Source organism: Salmo trutta, chromosome 29 (assembly GCF_901001165.1).
Source record: "Salmo trutta chromosome 29, fSalTru1.1, whole genome shotgun sequence".
In the NCBI taxonomy this organism is placed as follows: Eukaryota; Metazoa; Chordata; class Actinopteri; order Salmoniformes; family Salmonidae; genus Salmo; species Salmo trutta.
Genome location: NC_042985.1, coordinates 10,608,918 through 10,624,431, shown reverse-complemented (window position 1 = coordinate 10,624,431; position 15,514 = coordinate 10,608,918). Strand labels below are relative to the sequence as shown.

Genomic DNA, 15,514 nt, shown 5'->3' with positions numbered 1-15,514 from the left:
ATGTAATAACAGCCATGCAATAACAGCTGTTTAATAACAGCCATGCAATAACAGCCGTTTAGTAACAGCCATGCAATAACAGCTGTTTAATAACAGCCATGCAATAACAGCCGTTTAGTAACAGCCATGCAATAACAGCTGTTTAGTAACAGCCATGTAGTAACAGCTGTTTAATAACAATTGTTTAATAACAGCCATGCAATAACAGCAATGTAATAACATCCTTTTAATAACAGCTGTTTAATAACAGCCATGTAATAACAGCTGTTTATTAACACCCATTTAATAACAGCTGTTTATTCACAGCCATGTAATAACAGCTGTTTAATAATATTAGACGTCCCTATTTTCATCTAAAATCCATGATCATGCTCACTGAGGGTTTTGCGAAAAGGTATTTCCATAGAATATACCTTCCTCCTTTAGTAGTCCAGTACAATTCCAAGGCCCAATCCAAGACCCCTACGAGATATGCACTTGTGGAGATCTGAGACGATTTGATTGGTAAAAGCCATGTATGGAAACTTCCCCCTCGCCTATCAGAGGGCACATTGGAGCTATTTCCAAATTGCTTACATCTGTCAAATCCTCTCTGATCTCCACAAGTGCATAGGGCATAGGGTCGATTTGGGTTTAGGCCCAAGTGATCTAGACAAGCAGTTTGGGATTAGGCCCTTGTGATTTAGAAAAGCAGCTTGGTTCTCTTGTCATAACAACACGGTGTTGGAATGACAAGCAGCACCTGTGTTTCTAACCCCTCAGAGTTGTGTGGGTCTTGTGGTGTTTGGTCAAAAAGCAAAAGACACATTTCCAGGGACTGTAAGAAAAATCTGATTATTTTTCTTCAAGCTCCCAAATTCGGCCAAGGCTACCCCCCCCAATTCACTACAATAACACACAGCAACACGGTTTTTGTGTGTATGTGTGTGTGCTTATTTGTGTGTGTGTGTGTGTGTGTGTGTGTGTTTGTGCGTGCGTGCGTGTGTGTGTGCGTGTGTGTGTTTGTGTGTGTGTGTGTGTGTGTGTTTGTGCGTGCGTGCGTGCGTGTGCGTGTGTGTGTTTGTGTGTGTTTGGTGTGTGTGTGTGTGTGTGTTTGTGCGTGCGTGCGTGTGTGTGTGCGTGTGTGTGTTTGTGTGTGTGTGTGTGTGTGTTTGTGTGTGTGTGTGTGCGTGTGCGTGTGTAAGGTATACTCTAACCTCTTTCCCCTCTCTCTCAGGCGTCTCGTATGACTGGATCAGATGAGGACGGGGACAGTGGCTGGGATGCATGGGGCACCTGGAGCGACTGCTCACGCACCTGTGGAGGAGGGGCCTCTTACTCTCTACGCAGGTGTCTCAACGGAGGGTCAGTATCACACACACATTCGTGGGGAGGATGGGAGGTTATATCCTGGGGAGGATGGGAGGTTATATCCTGGGGAGGATGGGAGGTTAGATCCTGGGGAGGATGGGAGGTTAGATCCTGGGGAGGATGGGAGGTTATATCCTGGGGAGGATGGGAGGTTAGATCCTGGGGAGGATGGGAGGTTATATCCTGGGGAGGATAGGAGATTATAACCTGGGGAGGATGGGAGGTTAGATCCTGGGGAGGATGGGAGGTTAGATCCTGGGGAGGATGGGAGGTTAGATCCTGGGGAGGATGGGAGATTATAACCTGGGGAGGATGGGAGGTTAGATCCTGGGGAGGATGGGAGTTTATATCCTGGGGAGGATGGGAGTATATATCCTGGGGAGGATGGGAGGTTAGATCCTGGGGAGGATGGGAGGTTATATCCTGGGGAGAATGGGAGGTTAGATCCTGGGGAGGATGGGAGGTTAGATCCTGGGGAGAATGGGAGGTTAGATCCTGGGGAGGATGGGAGGTTATATCCTGGGGAGGATGGGAGGTTATATCCTGGGGAGGATGGGAGGTTCGATTCTGGGGAGGATGGGAGGTTAAATCCTGGGGAGGATGGGAGGTTAAATCCTGTAAATCATTAGATGTTACAGTTTACATTCTCTTTACAGAGCAACAGTTTAAAGGGTCAACTTTATGGGAGAAGAGCTGCCAGTCATTCACATTATATCCAATCTACGACACATTGCATCCCAATGGTAGTGAGTTTACTCCTGGTACTACACGCAGACACATACAGACAGACAGAGGAACAGACAGACACACAGACAGACAAACAGACGGTACACACACACATCCCTCCTAGCACAACATTGGTATTATTCTCCATTGTTCTGAACACTACTCAACCTGTGCATCACCTTAGTGTTGGGAAATTACTCTACTCTCTGCCAAAATCATACCCATGTGGCTCAGTTGGTAGAGCATGACAATGTCAGGGTTGTGGGTTCAATTCCCACAGGGGATCAGTACGAAAAAGTATGAAAATGTAAGCACTCACTACTGTAAGTCGTTCTGGACAAGAGCGTCTGCTAAATGACTATAATGTGAAGAAAAAAGGGTTTACAACAGCACAAATATAAAAATACACATAAAATGATAGAGCTACTAAACAGGGTTAATTGGCAACAGTGATTAATTAATCCTGTATCCATTTATAATAGAAACAGGGAGAAGACAATTACACACACACACACACACACACACACACACACACAGTATTGACCTTTGGATGGATTCAGGGGAGATTTTATTACCCTGCTCTGTCAAATTGGGATCATCGTTGCTCAATTGAATGTTTCCTGTGTGTTAAGAGTGGTGCTCAGAGGGGTGTAGGGTTACTTATGGGACACAGATGTATATCTTTCCTTTTTAACATCCCTCTCTTTGGCCTTTCAAAGACATTGACAAGGGTATGTTGTGTTAATGCAATAGGAAGTGGTGTTACTACAATACATATGACTGTTGTTTATGTTACTTTTTGACATAGTTCTGCTATGTCCCAAGTCACACCCGTTTCGCTACGCAGTGCATTCCTTTTTACCAGACTTTGGCCCCTGGTCAAAAGTAGTGCACTATAGACGGGTTAGCTGACAACGTTACGAAAACGGTACACATGCTTCAATCGGGCAGAAGTCTGTGTGTTGAGCTAAGAGGTCGTGGGGGCATCTAAGCCCTCGTGGGTCATTTAAGCCCTGAATGATGCCAGACAGACAGCTCTGTCTCCCAGGTTGTGTGCCGCACCCAAGCCCACAGCCAATCGCATGCAAGCAACAACACAGCTAACTTGGTTAGTAGTGTGAGTGAACTAGCTAGCTAGTTAGCTAGGTAGTGTTGTTAGCTAGCTAGCTAGCTAGTTATCTATGCTGGTTGTTAGCTTGCTTAACTTATATGTTTATAATTGTAAAGTACACTTCATGTTTTACAGAGTGGGTGAGCTCCATTCCTGACAGGCTGATCAGATTACATTTCAGCATCAGACTTTGATCTGATTCAATAGCAGCCTCAGACTTTGATCAGATTCAATAGCAGTCTCAGAGGCTGAAAAGTCAGGATTCTGCCTAGTAGGCTGTTTCATAGGTAAAGCTCCTTGTAGACAGATTAGCAGTCAGTGCATTATGTATATGATCAAGTGTGGGTGCGCTCTGTTAGTGGCAGGCTGATCAGATTCAATAGCAGCCTCAGAGGCTGATAAGTCAGGACTGAAATTTAATCTGATCAGCCTGCGAGGAATGGAGCTCACCCACTGTAAATGTAAATTTTATCCACGAAACATGAAGTGTCCCTTATAATTATACACATACAGTATAAGCTATGCAAGCTAACAACCAGCATAGATAACAAGCTAGCTAGATAGCTAACAAGACTACCTACCTAACTAGCTAGCTCACAATACTAACCAAGTTAGCTGCGTTCTTCCTTGCATGAGATTGGCTGTGGTCTTGGGTGTGCCGTGCAGCCTGGGAGACAGGGTTGCCTGTCAGGCATTGTTCAGGGCTTAAATGCCCCACGAGCACATTGCAGTCAACACAGCAACAGGGCTTCCTAATGAGGTGCTTATTGTGTATGTAGACAAAAAACATTTGTGGTGATAATGAGATATATATTTTATTTATTAATTTGTACTCTCTGGACTTCCTTACGTTTGTTCTTGATACCATGTCTTGTTTTGACTAATGTCATGTTTATGCTAATATGGCAAAACATTTGCTAGCTAGCCTGTTGTGGACAGCCAGCGGAACACCTAGCCAACAGCCAATGGAATCGCATGGCGCGAAATACAAAAACAACTAAAATACCACAATTCAATTTTCTCAAACAATCAACTATTTTACACCATTTTAAAGATAAGACTCTCGTTAATCTAACCACATTGTCCGATTTCAAAAAGGCTTTACAGCGAAAGCAAAACATTAGATTATGTTAGGAGAGTACATAGACCAAAATAACCACACAGCCATTTTCCAAACAAGCATATATGACAATAAAACCCAAAACACAGCTAAATGAAGCACTAACCTTTGATGATCTTTATCAGATGACACTCCTAGGTCAATATGTTATACAATACATGTATGTTTTGTTCAATCAAGTTCATATTTATATCCAAAAACAGCTTTTTACATTGGCGCGTGATGTTCAGAAAATGTATTCCCAACAAAAACTTCCGGTGAATTTACAAAAATACTCATCATAAACGTTGACAAAATACATAACAATTATTTTAAGAATTATAGATACAGAACTCCTTTATGCAATCGCTGTGTCAGATTTTAAAATAGCTTTTCGGTGAAAGCACATCTTTCAATATTCTGAGTACATAGCTAGCCTTCACGGCGAGCTATTTTGACACCTGCCAAGTTCGGGGCAAACTAAACTCAGAATTACTATTAGAAATATTGTATTACCTTTGCTGATCTTCGTCAGAATGCACTCCCAGGTCTGCTACTTTCACAAGAAATGTTGTTTTTGTTCCAAATAATCCATATTTTTGTTTGTGCGTTCAGGTCACTATCCAAAGGGTAATGCGCGAGCGCATTTCGAGACACAAAAATTCTAAATGTTCCATTACTGTACTTAGAAGCATGTCAAACGCTGTTTAAAATCAATTTTTATGGTCTTTTTATTGTAAAATTGTGATAATATTCCAACCGGACAACAGTGTATCCATTCAAGGAGGAAAATAAAAAACAGCGTGCTCGCGGGAACGCGCATATCCAATCTCTTTGTCCTCAGGCAGACCACTCAGAAACTGAGCTACTATACTCTGCCCAGAGACAGGAGAAGGCTCAATCCGCTTTCTGAAGGCTTTAGACAGCCAATGGAAGCCTTAGAAAGTGCAACGTAACCCCACAGATACTGTAGTTTCGATGGAGAGTCAAAAGAAGAACTACAATTCTCAGACTTTACACTTCCTGCTTGGAATTTTCTCAGGTTTTTGCCTGCCATATGAGTTTTGTTATACTCACAGACACCATTCAAACAGTTTTAGAATCTTCAGAGTGTTTTCTATCCAAATCTACTAATAATATGCATATTCTCGTTTCTGGGCAAGAGTAGTAACCAGTTTAAATCGGGTAAGTTTTTTCATCCGGCCGTGAAAATACTGCCCCTATCCTAAACAGGCTAGCTGACTAATAACTGTAATAATGAATATCAGAGACAAGTGATTATTGTGCAATTTTATTTATGTTTTCAATAAATATTGGATACGAAATATAGTTTACATGTTATCAACAATCTAACATGCTGACAGCACTGCTCGCGTTGCGTGCGCTAGCATTGCAAAATAAATGTTATTCAGTCATTCATCCAAACTGTTTGCGCGCATCAACAAGCGTCTGCGTAGCTAGATGCTAAAATAGAACTTGATTCTATTTTAGATGCATGACGCGCTGCAAGTCCTGCCTCTCCCATCTCCTCATTGGTTTTTAGGAGCATATCCCTACATGGGTGATTGAAAAATGAATGAGGTCCACACTCCAGTCCAGTTGGTTACAGTAATGCACCTTAAATTTGGTTGCCAACTGCCATATAAAATCCACAGAAGAAGAAGAAGAACGAGGAGAGATTACTAGAAACTAACTAGGATTCCCCTTTTATCTGTGAATTAATTGTTGGAGTAGAGAACACACAATTGTGTGTGACTCAAAATTGGTCCACATTCTACAAAGATCCAGCAAAAAAAGGACATTGTATATTTCAGGTAAAATAACAACCCAATGTTTATATCCCAGGACAAATTAGCTAGCCTCAGTAAACTAGCTAGCTAAATGTGAATTCATGTTTCATATGTGTTTTGACCTGTCCCCAAATTAATATAGTTGGTTCAGAGTGCATTTTGATATTTCAACCTGCGTGTCCTGATCGCGTCTGGTGGGGATAGACAAACTCAACATGCGCACGATGGCGCATGCAGACACATGCATGGAGCCGGTTGTGTTATCATTAAGCAAATCCTGTTTGTTTTGCCCCATAGTTGCGCATGCATTGCTTTTGTTTCTAAACAACCAACCTGTCTATAGGGAGTACATACAGTACCTTCAGAAAGTATCCATACCCCTTAACTTATTATTAGCATAACAAAATATATGGGGGATAATAAAAATTATGAGGCTATATACAAGGAAAATGGGTATCAAGTAGTTGGGGTGATTAATCGAGGTAATATGTACTTTAAGGTTTGATTAGGTGATTGATTGAAGTACTATGTACATGTAGGTAGAGCGTAAAAATCTGAAAGTCCAGGTAGCCGTTTAATTAACTATTCATCAGTCTGATGGATGTTGGGTAGACTTGGTGCTCCGGTACCTCTTGCCGTGCAGTAACAGAGAGAACATACTGCAGACGCTGAATATCCCTCTGAGCATGGTGAAGTTATTAATTACACTTTGGATGGTGTATCAATACACCCAGTCACTACAAAGATACAGGCATCCTTCCTAACTCAGTTGCCGGAGAGGAAGGAAACCGCTCAGGGATTTCACCATGAGCCCAATGTTGACTTTAAAACAGTTCCAGAGTTTAATGGCTGTGATAGGAGAAAACTGAAGATGGATCAACAACATTGTAGTTACTCCATGCTTGTACAGAATACAAATATTCCAAAATATGCATCCTGTTTGCAAAAAGGCAGGCACTAAAGTAATACTGCAAAAAATGTGGCAAAGCAATTCACTTTTTGTCCAGAATACAAAGTGTTATATTTCGGGCAAATCCAATACAACACCTTACTGAGTAACACTCCCCATATTGGCTGCATCATGTTATGGGTATGCTTGTAATTGTAACGCTGTAATCAGCAAGCCGGGAAGCAAGTTCAGGGAGTGAAAACATTTAATAAATAAATGAAACAAACATGTAACACAAACTGCGCACCGACATGAAACAGGAACAGATACAATGACGACTGGGGAAGGAACCAAATGGAGTGACATTTATAGGGCAGGTACTCAAGGAGGTGATGGAGTCCAGGTGAGTGTCATAATGCACAATTATGCGTTACGATGGTGACAGGTGTGGGCCATGACGAGCAGACTGGTGACCTAGAGGCCAGAGAGGGAGCACACGTGACAGTAATTGTTCATGGTAAAGTTTTTCAGGGTAAAAAAGAAACGGAATGGAGCTAAGCACAGGCAAAATCCTAGAGGAAAACCTAGTTCAATCTGTTTTCCACCAGACACTGGGAGATGAATTCACCTTTCAGCAGATCCAAATCTACACTGGAGTTTCTTACCAAGAAGACAGAGAATGTTCCAGAGTGACCTAGTTACAGTTTTGACTTAAATCTACTTGAAAATCTATGGCAAGACATGACAATGGTTGTTTAGCAATGATCAATGACCAATTTGACAACCAATTTTTAAAAGAATAACAGGTAAAAAAGTATTTTCTCAGGGGTGTGATTACATATGTAGTTTAGATATGTCTGTATTTCATTTTCAATACATTTGCAAACATTTCTAAAATCTTTTCACTTTGTTCCTAAGGGGTATTGTGTGTAGATGGGTGTCACGTCCTGACCAGTAAAGGGGTTATTTGTTATATTAGTTTGGTCAGAACGTGGCAGGGGGTATTTGTTTAGAGTGTTTCGGGGTTTGTTGGGCTATGTGTTTTGTAGAGGGGTGTTTGATTAGAGTGTTCCGGGGTTTTGGTTTATGTTCTATGTTAGTATATTTCTATGTTCTAGTCTTTCTAGTTCTATGTTTAGTTTATTGATTTGGACTTCAATTGGAGGCACCTGTTCCTCGTTGCCTCTGATTGAAGGCTCTATGTATAGGGGTGTTTTGGTAATGGGAATTGTGGGTAGTTGTCTCCTGTTTAGTGTCTATGCACCTGATTAGGACTGTTAGTGTCGTTCGTTGTGTTTTGTATACGTGTTTTGTTAGTTTTTTCCTACTTTTCACAATTAAAGAACATGAGTATACAAATTCTCGCTGCACCTTGGTCCACTCATTACGACACCCGTTACAGAACTACCCACCACAAACGGACCAAGCAGCGGAGGAAGGAGCAGCAAGAGGACTGGACATGGGAGGACATCCTGGAAGGCAAGGGATCATAGAGTTGGGAAGAGATCCTGGCCGGAAGGGATCGCCTCCCATGGGAACAGATGGAGGCAGCCAGGAGAGCGGAGATACGAGAGGCTGAAGAGGACCGGGAACGCTACAGGGGAACACGGCTGGCAAGGAAGCCGGAGAGGCAGCCCAATAATTTTTTTGGGGGGGGCACAAAAAATAGACCTAAGCCAACTCCCCGTGCTTATTATGTGGAGCGTATAAAGTGGAGAGCGCCGGAGTATGCGTAAGTGCGCACGATCTCGCCCATGCGCACGCACAGTCCGGTGCGAGCGATCCCAGCCCCTCGCAAGTGCCATGCTAGAGTGGGCATCCAGCCTGGAAGGAGGATGCCTGCGCAGCACATCTGGCCACCAGTGCGCCTCCTAGGCCCAGGCTACCCTACGCCTGCTCTACGCACGGCAACCATCAGGCCTCTGCACAGCCCAGTTCGCCATGTGCCAGCACTCCGCTCGTGCAGGGCTGCTATTTCCATCCAGCCAGGACGGATTGTGCAGGAGGTACGCTCCAGACCTCCAGTGCCTACTCATGGCCCGGTGTATCCAGTTCCCGCTCCTCGCACTAGCCCTGAGGTGGTTGTCTCCAGTCTGGCATGTCCAGAGCCAGCACTACGCACCAGGCCTCCAGTGCGTCAGCCCAGTCTGGTACGTCCTGTTCCCGCTCCTCGCACTAGCCTTGGGGTGCGTGTCTCCAGTCTGGTACCTCCCCTACCAGCCCCACGCACCAGGCCTCCAGTGCGTCAGCCCAGTCCAGCTCGTCCTGCTCCTGCTCCAGAGCTTCCGACGATAGTGCCTCGTCTAGAGCTTCCGGCAACAGTGCCTCGTCCAGAGTGTTCGACGACAGTGCCCCGTCCAGAGTGTTCGACGACAGTGCCCCGTCCAGAGTGTTCGACGACAGTGCCCCGTCCAGAGTGTTCGACGACAGTGCCCCGTCCAGAGTGTTCGACGACAGTGCCCCGTCCAGAGTGTTCGACGACAGTGCCCCGTCCAGAGTGTTCGACGACAGTGCCCCGTCCAGAGTGTTCGGCGACAGTCAGGAACCGAGAGAGACGGCCCACAGTCAGGAACCGAGAGAGACGGCCCACAGTCAGGAACCGAGAGAGACGGCCCACAGTCCGGAATCGACGCAGCGAGAGTAGCCCTACAGTCCGGAATCGGCGCAGCCAGAGTCACCCTACAGTCCGGAATCGGCGCAGCCAGAGTTGCCCTTCAGCCCAAGGTCTCCAGCGACGCGCATCAGCCTGAGGTCTCCAGCAACGCACATCAGCCCGAAGTCTTCAGCGATGCGCCATAGCCCAGAGACTTCGGGAAGGGTAACAATTAATAAATATATAGCGGGGGTGGACAGGTTAGGTTGGGGAGTAAGGCCGGAGCCTGAGCCACCTCCATAGTAGGTGGGTTTGGGAGGGGGGGGTGTAGCACAAGAACCGTCGGTGACGGTGGCCACCCTCCCTTTAGTTGGGATAAAAAAAAAATTTGGGGGGGGGTATTTTTGTGTTTTTGTGAGGTGCATCCGGGGTCTGCACCTTTGGGGGGGGGGGGTACTGTCACGTCCTGACCAGTAAAGGGGTTATTTGATATATTAGTTTGGTCAGGACGTGGCAGGGGGTAGAGGGGTGTTTTGTAGAGGGGTGTTTGATTAGAGTGTTCCGGGGTTTTGGTTTATGTTCTATGTTAGTATATTTCTATGTTCTAGTCTAGTCTTTCTAGTTCCATGTTTAGTTTATTGATTTGGCCTTCAATTGAAGGCAGCTGTTCCTCGTTGCCTCTGATTGAAGGTCCTATGTACAGTGAGGGGAAAAAAGTATTTGATCCCCTGCTGATTTTGTACGTTTGCCCACTGACAAGAAATGATCAGTCTATAATTTTAATGGTAGGTTTATTTGAACAGTGAAAGACAGAATAACAACAAAAAAATCCAGAAAAACACATGTCAAAAATGTTATAAAATGATTAGCATTTTAATGAGGGTGTCACGTCCTGACCAGCAGATGGAGCTAGTGTTTTAGTTTTGGGGTCAGGACGTGGCATGTTTGTGTTGGGAATGTTTGTGTGGATGATTGGGACTTCCAATTGAAGGCAGGTGTGTATAGTTGCCTTTGATTGGAAGTCCTATATAGGTGTGTGTGTTTTTCTTTGGGGTTGTGGGTGGTTGTTCTTGCACTGCGTTTGCATAGCCTGTGAGACTGTCCATGGTGTGAGTATCATTTATTGTTTTGTTTTCCGGTGGATGCTTTGCCTTTTACCAATTAAAAGAATGAGTGTCCACACTTCCGCTGCGCCTTGGTCCTCCTTCCAACAGCACAAAGTATTTTGTGACAGAACCACCCACCTACACAGGACCAAGCAGCGGAAGAAGGCTGGTGAGGACTGGGAGACCGAGAGGCACCCCCAACAAATTTTTAGGGGGGGGCACAAGGGCTGTGTGACAGGGCAGGAGCTGCCCGCCAGTCAACAGTCGCCAGAGCTGCCCGCCAGTCAACAGTCGTCAGAGCTGCCCGCCAGTCAACAGTCATCAGAGCTGCCCGCCAGTCAACAGTCGTCAGAGCTGCCCGCCAGTCAACAGTTGTCAGAGCTGCCCGCCAGTCAACCATCACCAGAGCTGCCCGCCAGTCAACAGTCACCAGAGCTGCCCGCCAGTCAACAGTCGTCAGAGCTGCCCGCCAGTCAACAGTCGTCGGAGCTGCCCGCCAGTCAACAGTCGCCGGAGTGGCCAGACTGCGCTGAACTGCCGGAGTGGCCAGACTGCGCTGAACTGCCGGAGTGGCCAGACTGCCCTGAACTGCCGGAGTGGCCAGACTGCCCTGAACTGCCGGAGTGGCCAGACTGCCCTGAACTGCCGGAGTGGCCAGACTGCCCTGAACTGCCGGAGTGGCCAGACTGCCCTGAACTGCCGGAGTGGCCAGACTGCCCTGAACTGCCGGAGTGGCCAGACTGCCCTGAACTGCCGGAGTGGCCAGACTGCCCTGAACTGCCGGAGTGGCTAGACTGCCCTGAACTGCCGGAGTGGCCAGACTGCCCTGAACTGCCGGAGTGGCCAGACTGCCCAGACTGTCCCGAGCTGCCAGACTGCCCAGACTGTCCCGAGCTGCCAGACTGCCCAGACTGTCCCGAGCTGCCAGACTGCCCAGACTGTCCCGAGCTGCCAGACGGTCCCGAGCTGCCAGACTGCTCAGACTGTCCCGAGCTGCCAGACTGCCCAGACTGTCCCGAGCTGCCAGACTGCCCAGACTGTCCCGAGCTGCCAGACTGCCCAGACTGTCCCGAGCTGCCAGACTGTCCCGAGCTGCCAGACTGCCCAGACTGTCCCGAGCTGCCAGACTGCCCAGACTGTCCCGAGCTGCCAGACTGTCCCGAGCTGCCAGACTGCCCAGACTGTCCCGAGCTGCCAGACTGCCCAGACTGTCCCGAGCTGCCAGACTGCCCCGACAGCCAGGAACGGCCTGCACCTGAGCCACCTCCAGGATAGGTGGGTTGGGGAGGGAGGGTGTAGCACAGTGCCGTCGGTGACGGCAGCCACCCTCCCTTCCCTCTCTTATTGTTTAGGGGTTATTGTTTATGGGTTTTTTGTTGGTGTTTTTCTGTTGGTAGGTGCATTCCGGGGACTGCACCTTGAGGGGGGGGTACTGTCACGTCCTGACCAGCAGATGGAGCTAGTGTTTTAGTTTTGGGGTCAGGACGTGGCATGTTTGTGTTGGGAATGTTTGTGTGGATGATTGGGACTTCCAATTGAAGGCAGGTGTGTATAGTTGCCTTTGATTGGAAGTCCTATATAGGTGTGTGTGTTTTTCTTTGGGGTTGTGGGTGGTTGTTCTTGCACTGCATTTGCATAGCCTGTGAGACTGTCCATGGTGTGAGTATCATTTATTGTTTTGTTTTCCGGTGGATGCTTTGCCTTTTACCAATTAAAAGAATGAGTGTCCACATTTCTGCTGCACCTTGGTCCTCCTTCCAACAGCACAAAGTATTTTGTGACAGAGGGAAATAAGTATTTGACCCCTCTGCAAAACATGACTTAGTACTTGGTGGCAAAACCCTTGTTGGCAGTCACAGAGGTCAGACGTTTCTTGTAGTTGGCCACCAGGTTGGCACACATCTCAGGAGGGAATTTCTCCCACTCCTCTTTGCAGATCTTCTCCAAGTCATTAAGGTTTCGAGGCTGACGTTTGGCAACTCAAACCTTCAGCTCCCTCCACAGATTTTCTATGGGATTAAGGTCTGGAGACTGGCTAGGCCACTCCAGGACCTTAATGTGCTTCTTCTTGAGCCACTCCTTTGTTGCCTTGGCCGTGTGTTTTGGGTCATTGTCATGCTGGAATACACATGTACAATGCCCTGGCTGAGGGAAGGAGGTTCACACACAAGATTTGACGGTACATGGCCCCGTCCATCGTCCCTTTGATGCGGTGAAGTTGTCCTGTCCCCTTAGCAGAAAACACCCCCAAAGCATAATGTTTCCACCTCCATGTTTGATGGTGGGATGGTGTTCTTGGGGTCATAGGCAGCATTCCTCCTCCTCCAAACACGGCGAGTTGAGTTGATGCCAAAGAGCTCCATTTTGGTCTCATCTGACCACAACACTTTCACCCAGTTGTCCTCTGAATCATTCAGATGTTCATTGGCAAACTTCAGACGGGCATGTATATGTGCTTTCTTGAGCAGGGGGACCTTGCGGGCGCTGCAGGATTTCAGTCCTTCACGGCGTAGTGTGTTACCAATTGTTTTCTTGGTGACTATGGTCCCAGCTGCCTTGAGATCATTGACAAGATCCTCCCGTGTAGTTCTGGGTTGATTCCTCACCGTTCTCATGATCATTGCAACTCCATGAGGTGAGAGCTTGCAAAGAGCCTCAGGCCGAGGGAGATTGACAGTTCTTTTGTGTTTCTTCCATTTGCGAATAATCGCACCAACTGTTGTCACCTTCTCACCAAGCTGCTTGGCGATGGTCTTGTAGCCCATTCCAGCCTTTTGTAGGTCTACACCCCGCTCCTCCGCTCTCTCCACTGGCTTCCAGTTGAAGCTCGCATCCGCTACAAGTCCATGGTGCTTGCCTACGGAGCTGTGAGGGGAACGGCACCTCCGTACCTTCAGGCTCTGATCAGGCCCTACACCCAAACAAGGGCACTGCGTTCATCCACCTCTGGCCTGCTCGCCTCCCTACCTCTGAGGAAGCACAGTTCCCGCTCAGCCCAGTCAAAACTGTTCGCTGCTCTGGCACCCCAATGGTGGAACAAGCTCCCTCACGACGCCAGGACAGCGGAGTCAATCACCACCTTCCGGAGACACCTGAAACCCCACCTCTTTAAGGAATACCTAGGATAGGATAAAGTAATCCTTCTAACCCCCCCCCTTAAAAGATTTAGATGCACTATTGTAAAGTGGTTGTTCCACTGGATATCATAAGGTGAATGCACCAATTTGTAAGTCACTCTGGATAAGAGCGTCTGCTAAATGACTTAAATGTAATGTAAATGTACAATCTTGTCCCTGACATCCCTGGAGAGCTCTTTGGTCTTGGGCATGGTGGAGAGTTTGGAATCTGATTGATTGATTGCTTCTGTGGACAGGTGTCTTTTATACAGGTAACAAGCTGAGATTAGGAGCACTCCCTTCAAGAGTGTGCTCCTAATCTCAGCTCATTACCTGTATAAAAGACACCTGGGAGCCAGAAATCTTTCTGATTGAGAGGGGGTCAAATACTTATTTCCCTCATTAAAATGCAAATCAATTTATAACATTTTTGACATGTGTTTTTCTGGATTTATTTGTTGTTATTCTGTCTCTCACTGTTCAAATAAACCTACCATTAAAATTATAGACTGATCATTTCTTTGTCAGTGGGCAAATGTACAAAATCAGCAGGGGATCAAATACTTTTTTCCCTCACTGTATAGGGGTGTTTTGGTAATGGGAATTGTGGGTAGTTGTCTCCTGTTTAGTGTCTATGCACCTGATAGGACTGTTAGTGTCGTTCGTTGTGTTTTGTATACGTGTTTTTTTTTTTTCCTTCTTTTCACAATTAAAGAAGATGAGTATACATTTTCCCGCTGCACCTTGGTCCACTCATTACGACACCCGTTACAATGGGTGAGAAAATAAATCAATTTAATCAATATAAATCAAGGGGTATGAATACCTCCTGAAGGTACTGTATGCACTATATACAGTAGGGAATATGGTGCCATTTGGGATGCAACTTAACTGAATGATAAGTGGCCATATCTGTAAGTCTTTAGGGGTTGTTGGATGAGATAACTATTATTCCAGTTCACCAATCAGATTCTTTTCCCCAAAAGTGTACCATTTGAGACGCAGCCTCAGACCTCTGTCCTGACTTCTCTTCATTGATTAAATGAGTGTAGAAGTGTGGAAGTGATTGTGGGCTTGATTTGCCTGCGTCCCCCACAGGGAGATTTCCACAGTTATTTGAGCAATATCTCTCATTCCCTGCATCAGCCAACACACCTGCTGGAGCACACTGGGATTGTGTGTGTGTGTGTCGGGTGTCAGGGTTAAGCCAGCAGAGAGCTGCCTGTGGAGTTGAAGGGGAACATAGAAAGACTGCAGAGAACACCTTAAGTCTACTGTAATCTCTTTCTCCCTGCCCCACTCCAGTTTACTCCAGACATAACACACACACACACACACACAGAGATACACAGACAAACTGGGGTAGTGTCTGGCCCCATGTTGCTCTTGGACGTCAGATGCTGTGTGCCCAGCGCCTTGCCTTCTCTAAGGCCCCTTCCCGCCAGACTCCTGCTAACTTCATCTGTCCTTATAGAAACATCCAGTGACTGGGAGGAAATATCTGTCTAGGAATATCTGTCTAGACTTGAATTAGAGCAGCGCTGTTCTTTTCAATCCCGGTCCTGGAGAGCTGCAAGGTATGCAGGCTTTTGTTCCTGCCCAGCACTTACACAACTGATAATGCTAGATTTTGTTTATTCTGTTAGACACGCTCCGGGGTGAAGTTTGCCACTAGGTAGAGATCTAGGATCAGTTTCCCGTCCCCCTAACCTTAACTATTAATGGAGAAAACGC

The 15,514-nt window shown here is 46.5% G+C and overlaps 1 protein-coding gene across 3 annotated transcripts in view; it reads left to right on the top strand.

Annotated features, from left to right (window-relative positions):
- Positions 1-15,514, top strand: part of adamtsl3 (ADAMTS-like 3) — a 229,605-nt gene that overhangs the window by 102,124 nt on the left and 111,967 nt on the right. For all 3 annotated transcript variants that reach the window (XR_003870383.1, XM_029720791.1, XM_029720792.1), the window contains exon 4: positions 1,217-1,344. Coding sequence is in view for 2 of the 3 variants with exons in the window: in XM_029720791.1 (XP_029576651.1) it covers positions 1,217-1,344 (128 nt within the window). In the remaining variant the exon portion in view is untranslated. The remainder of the gene's footprint in view (positions 1-1,216; positions 1,345-15,514) is intronic.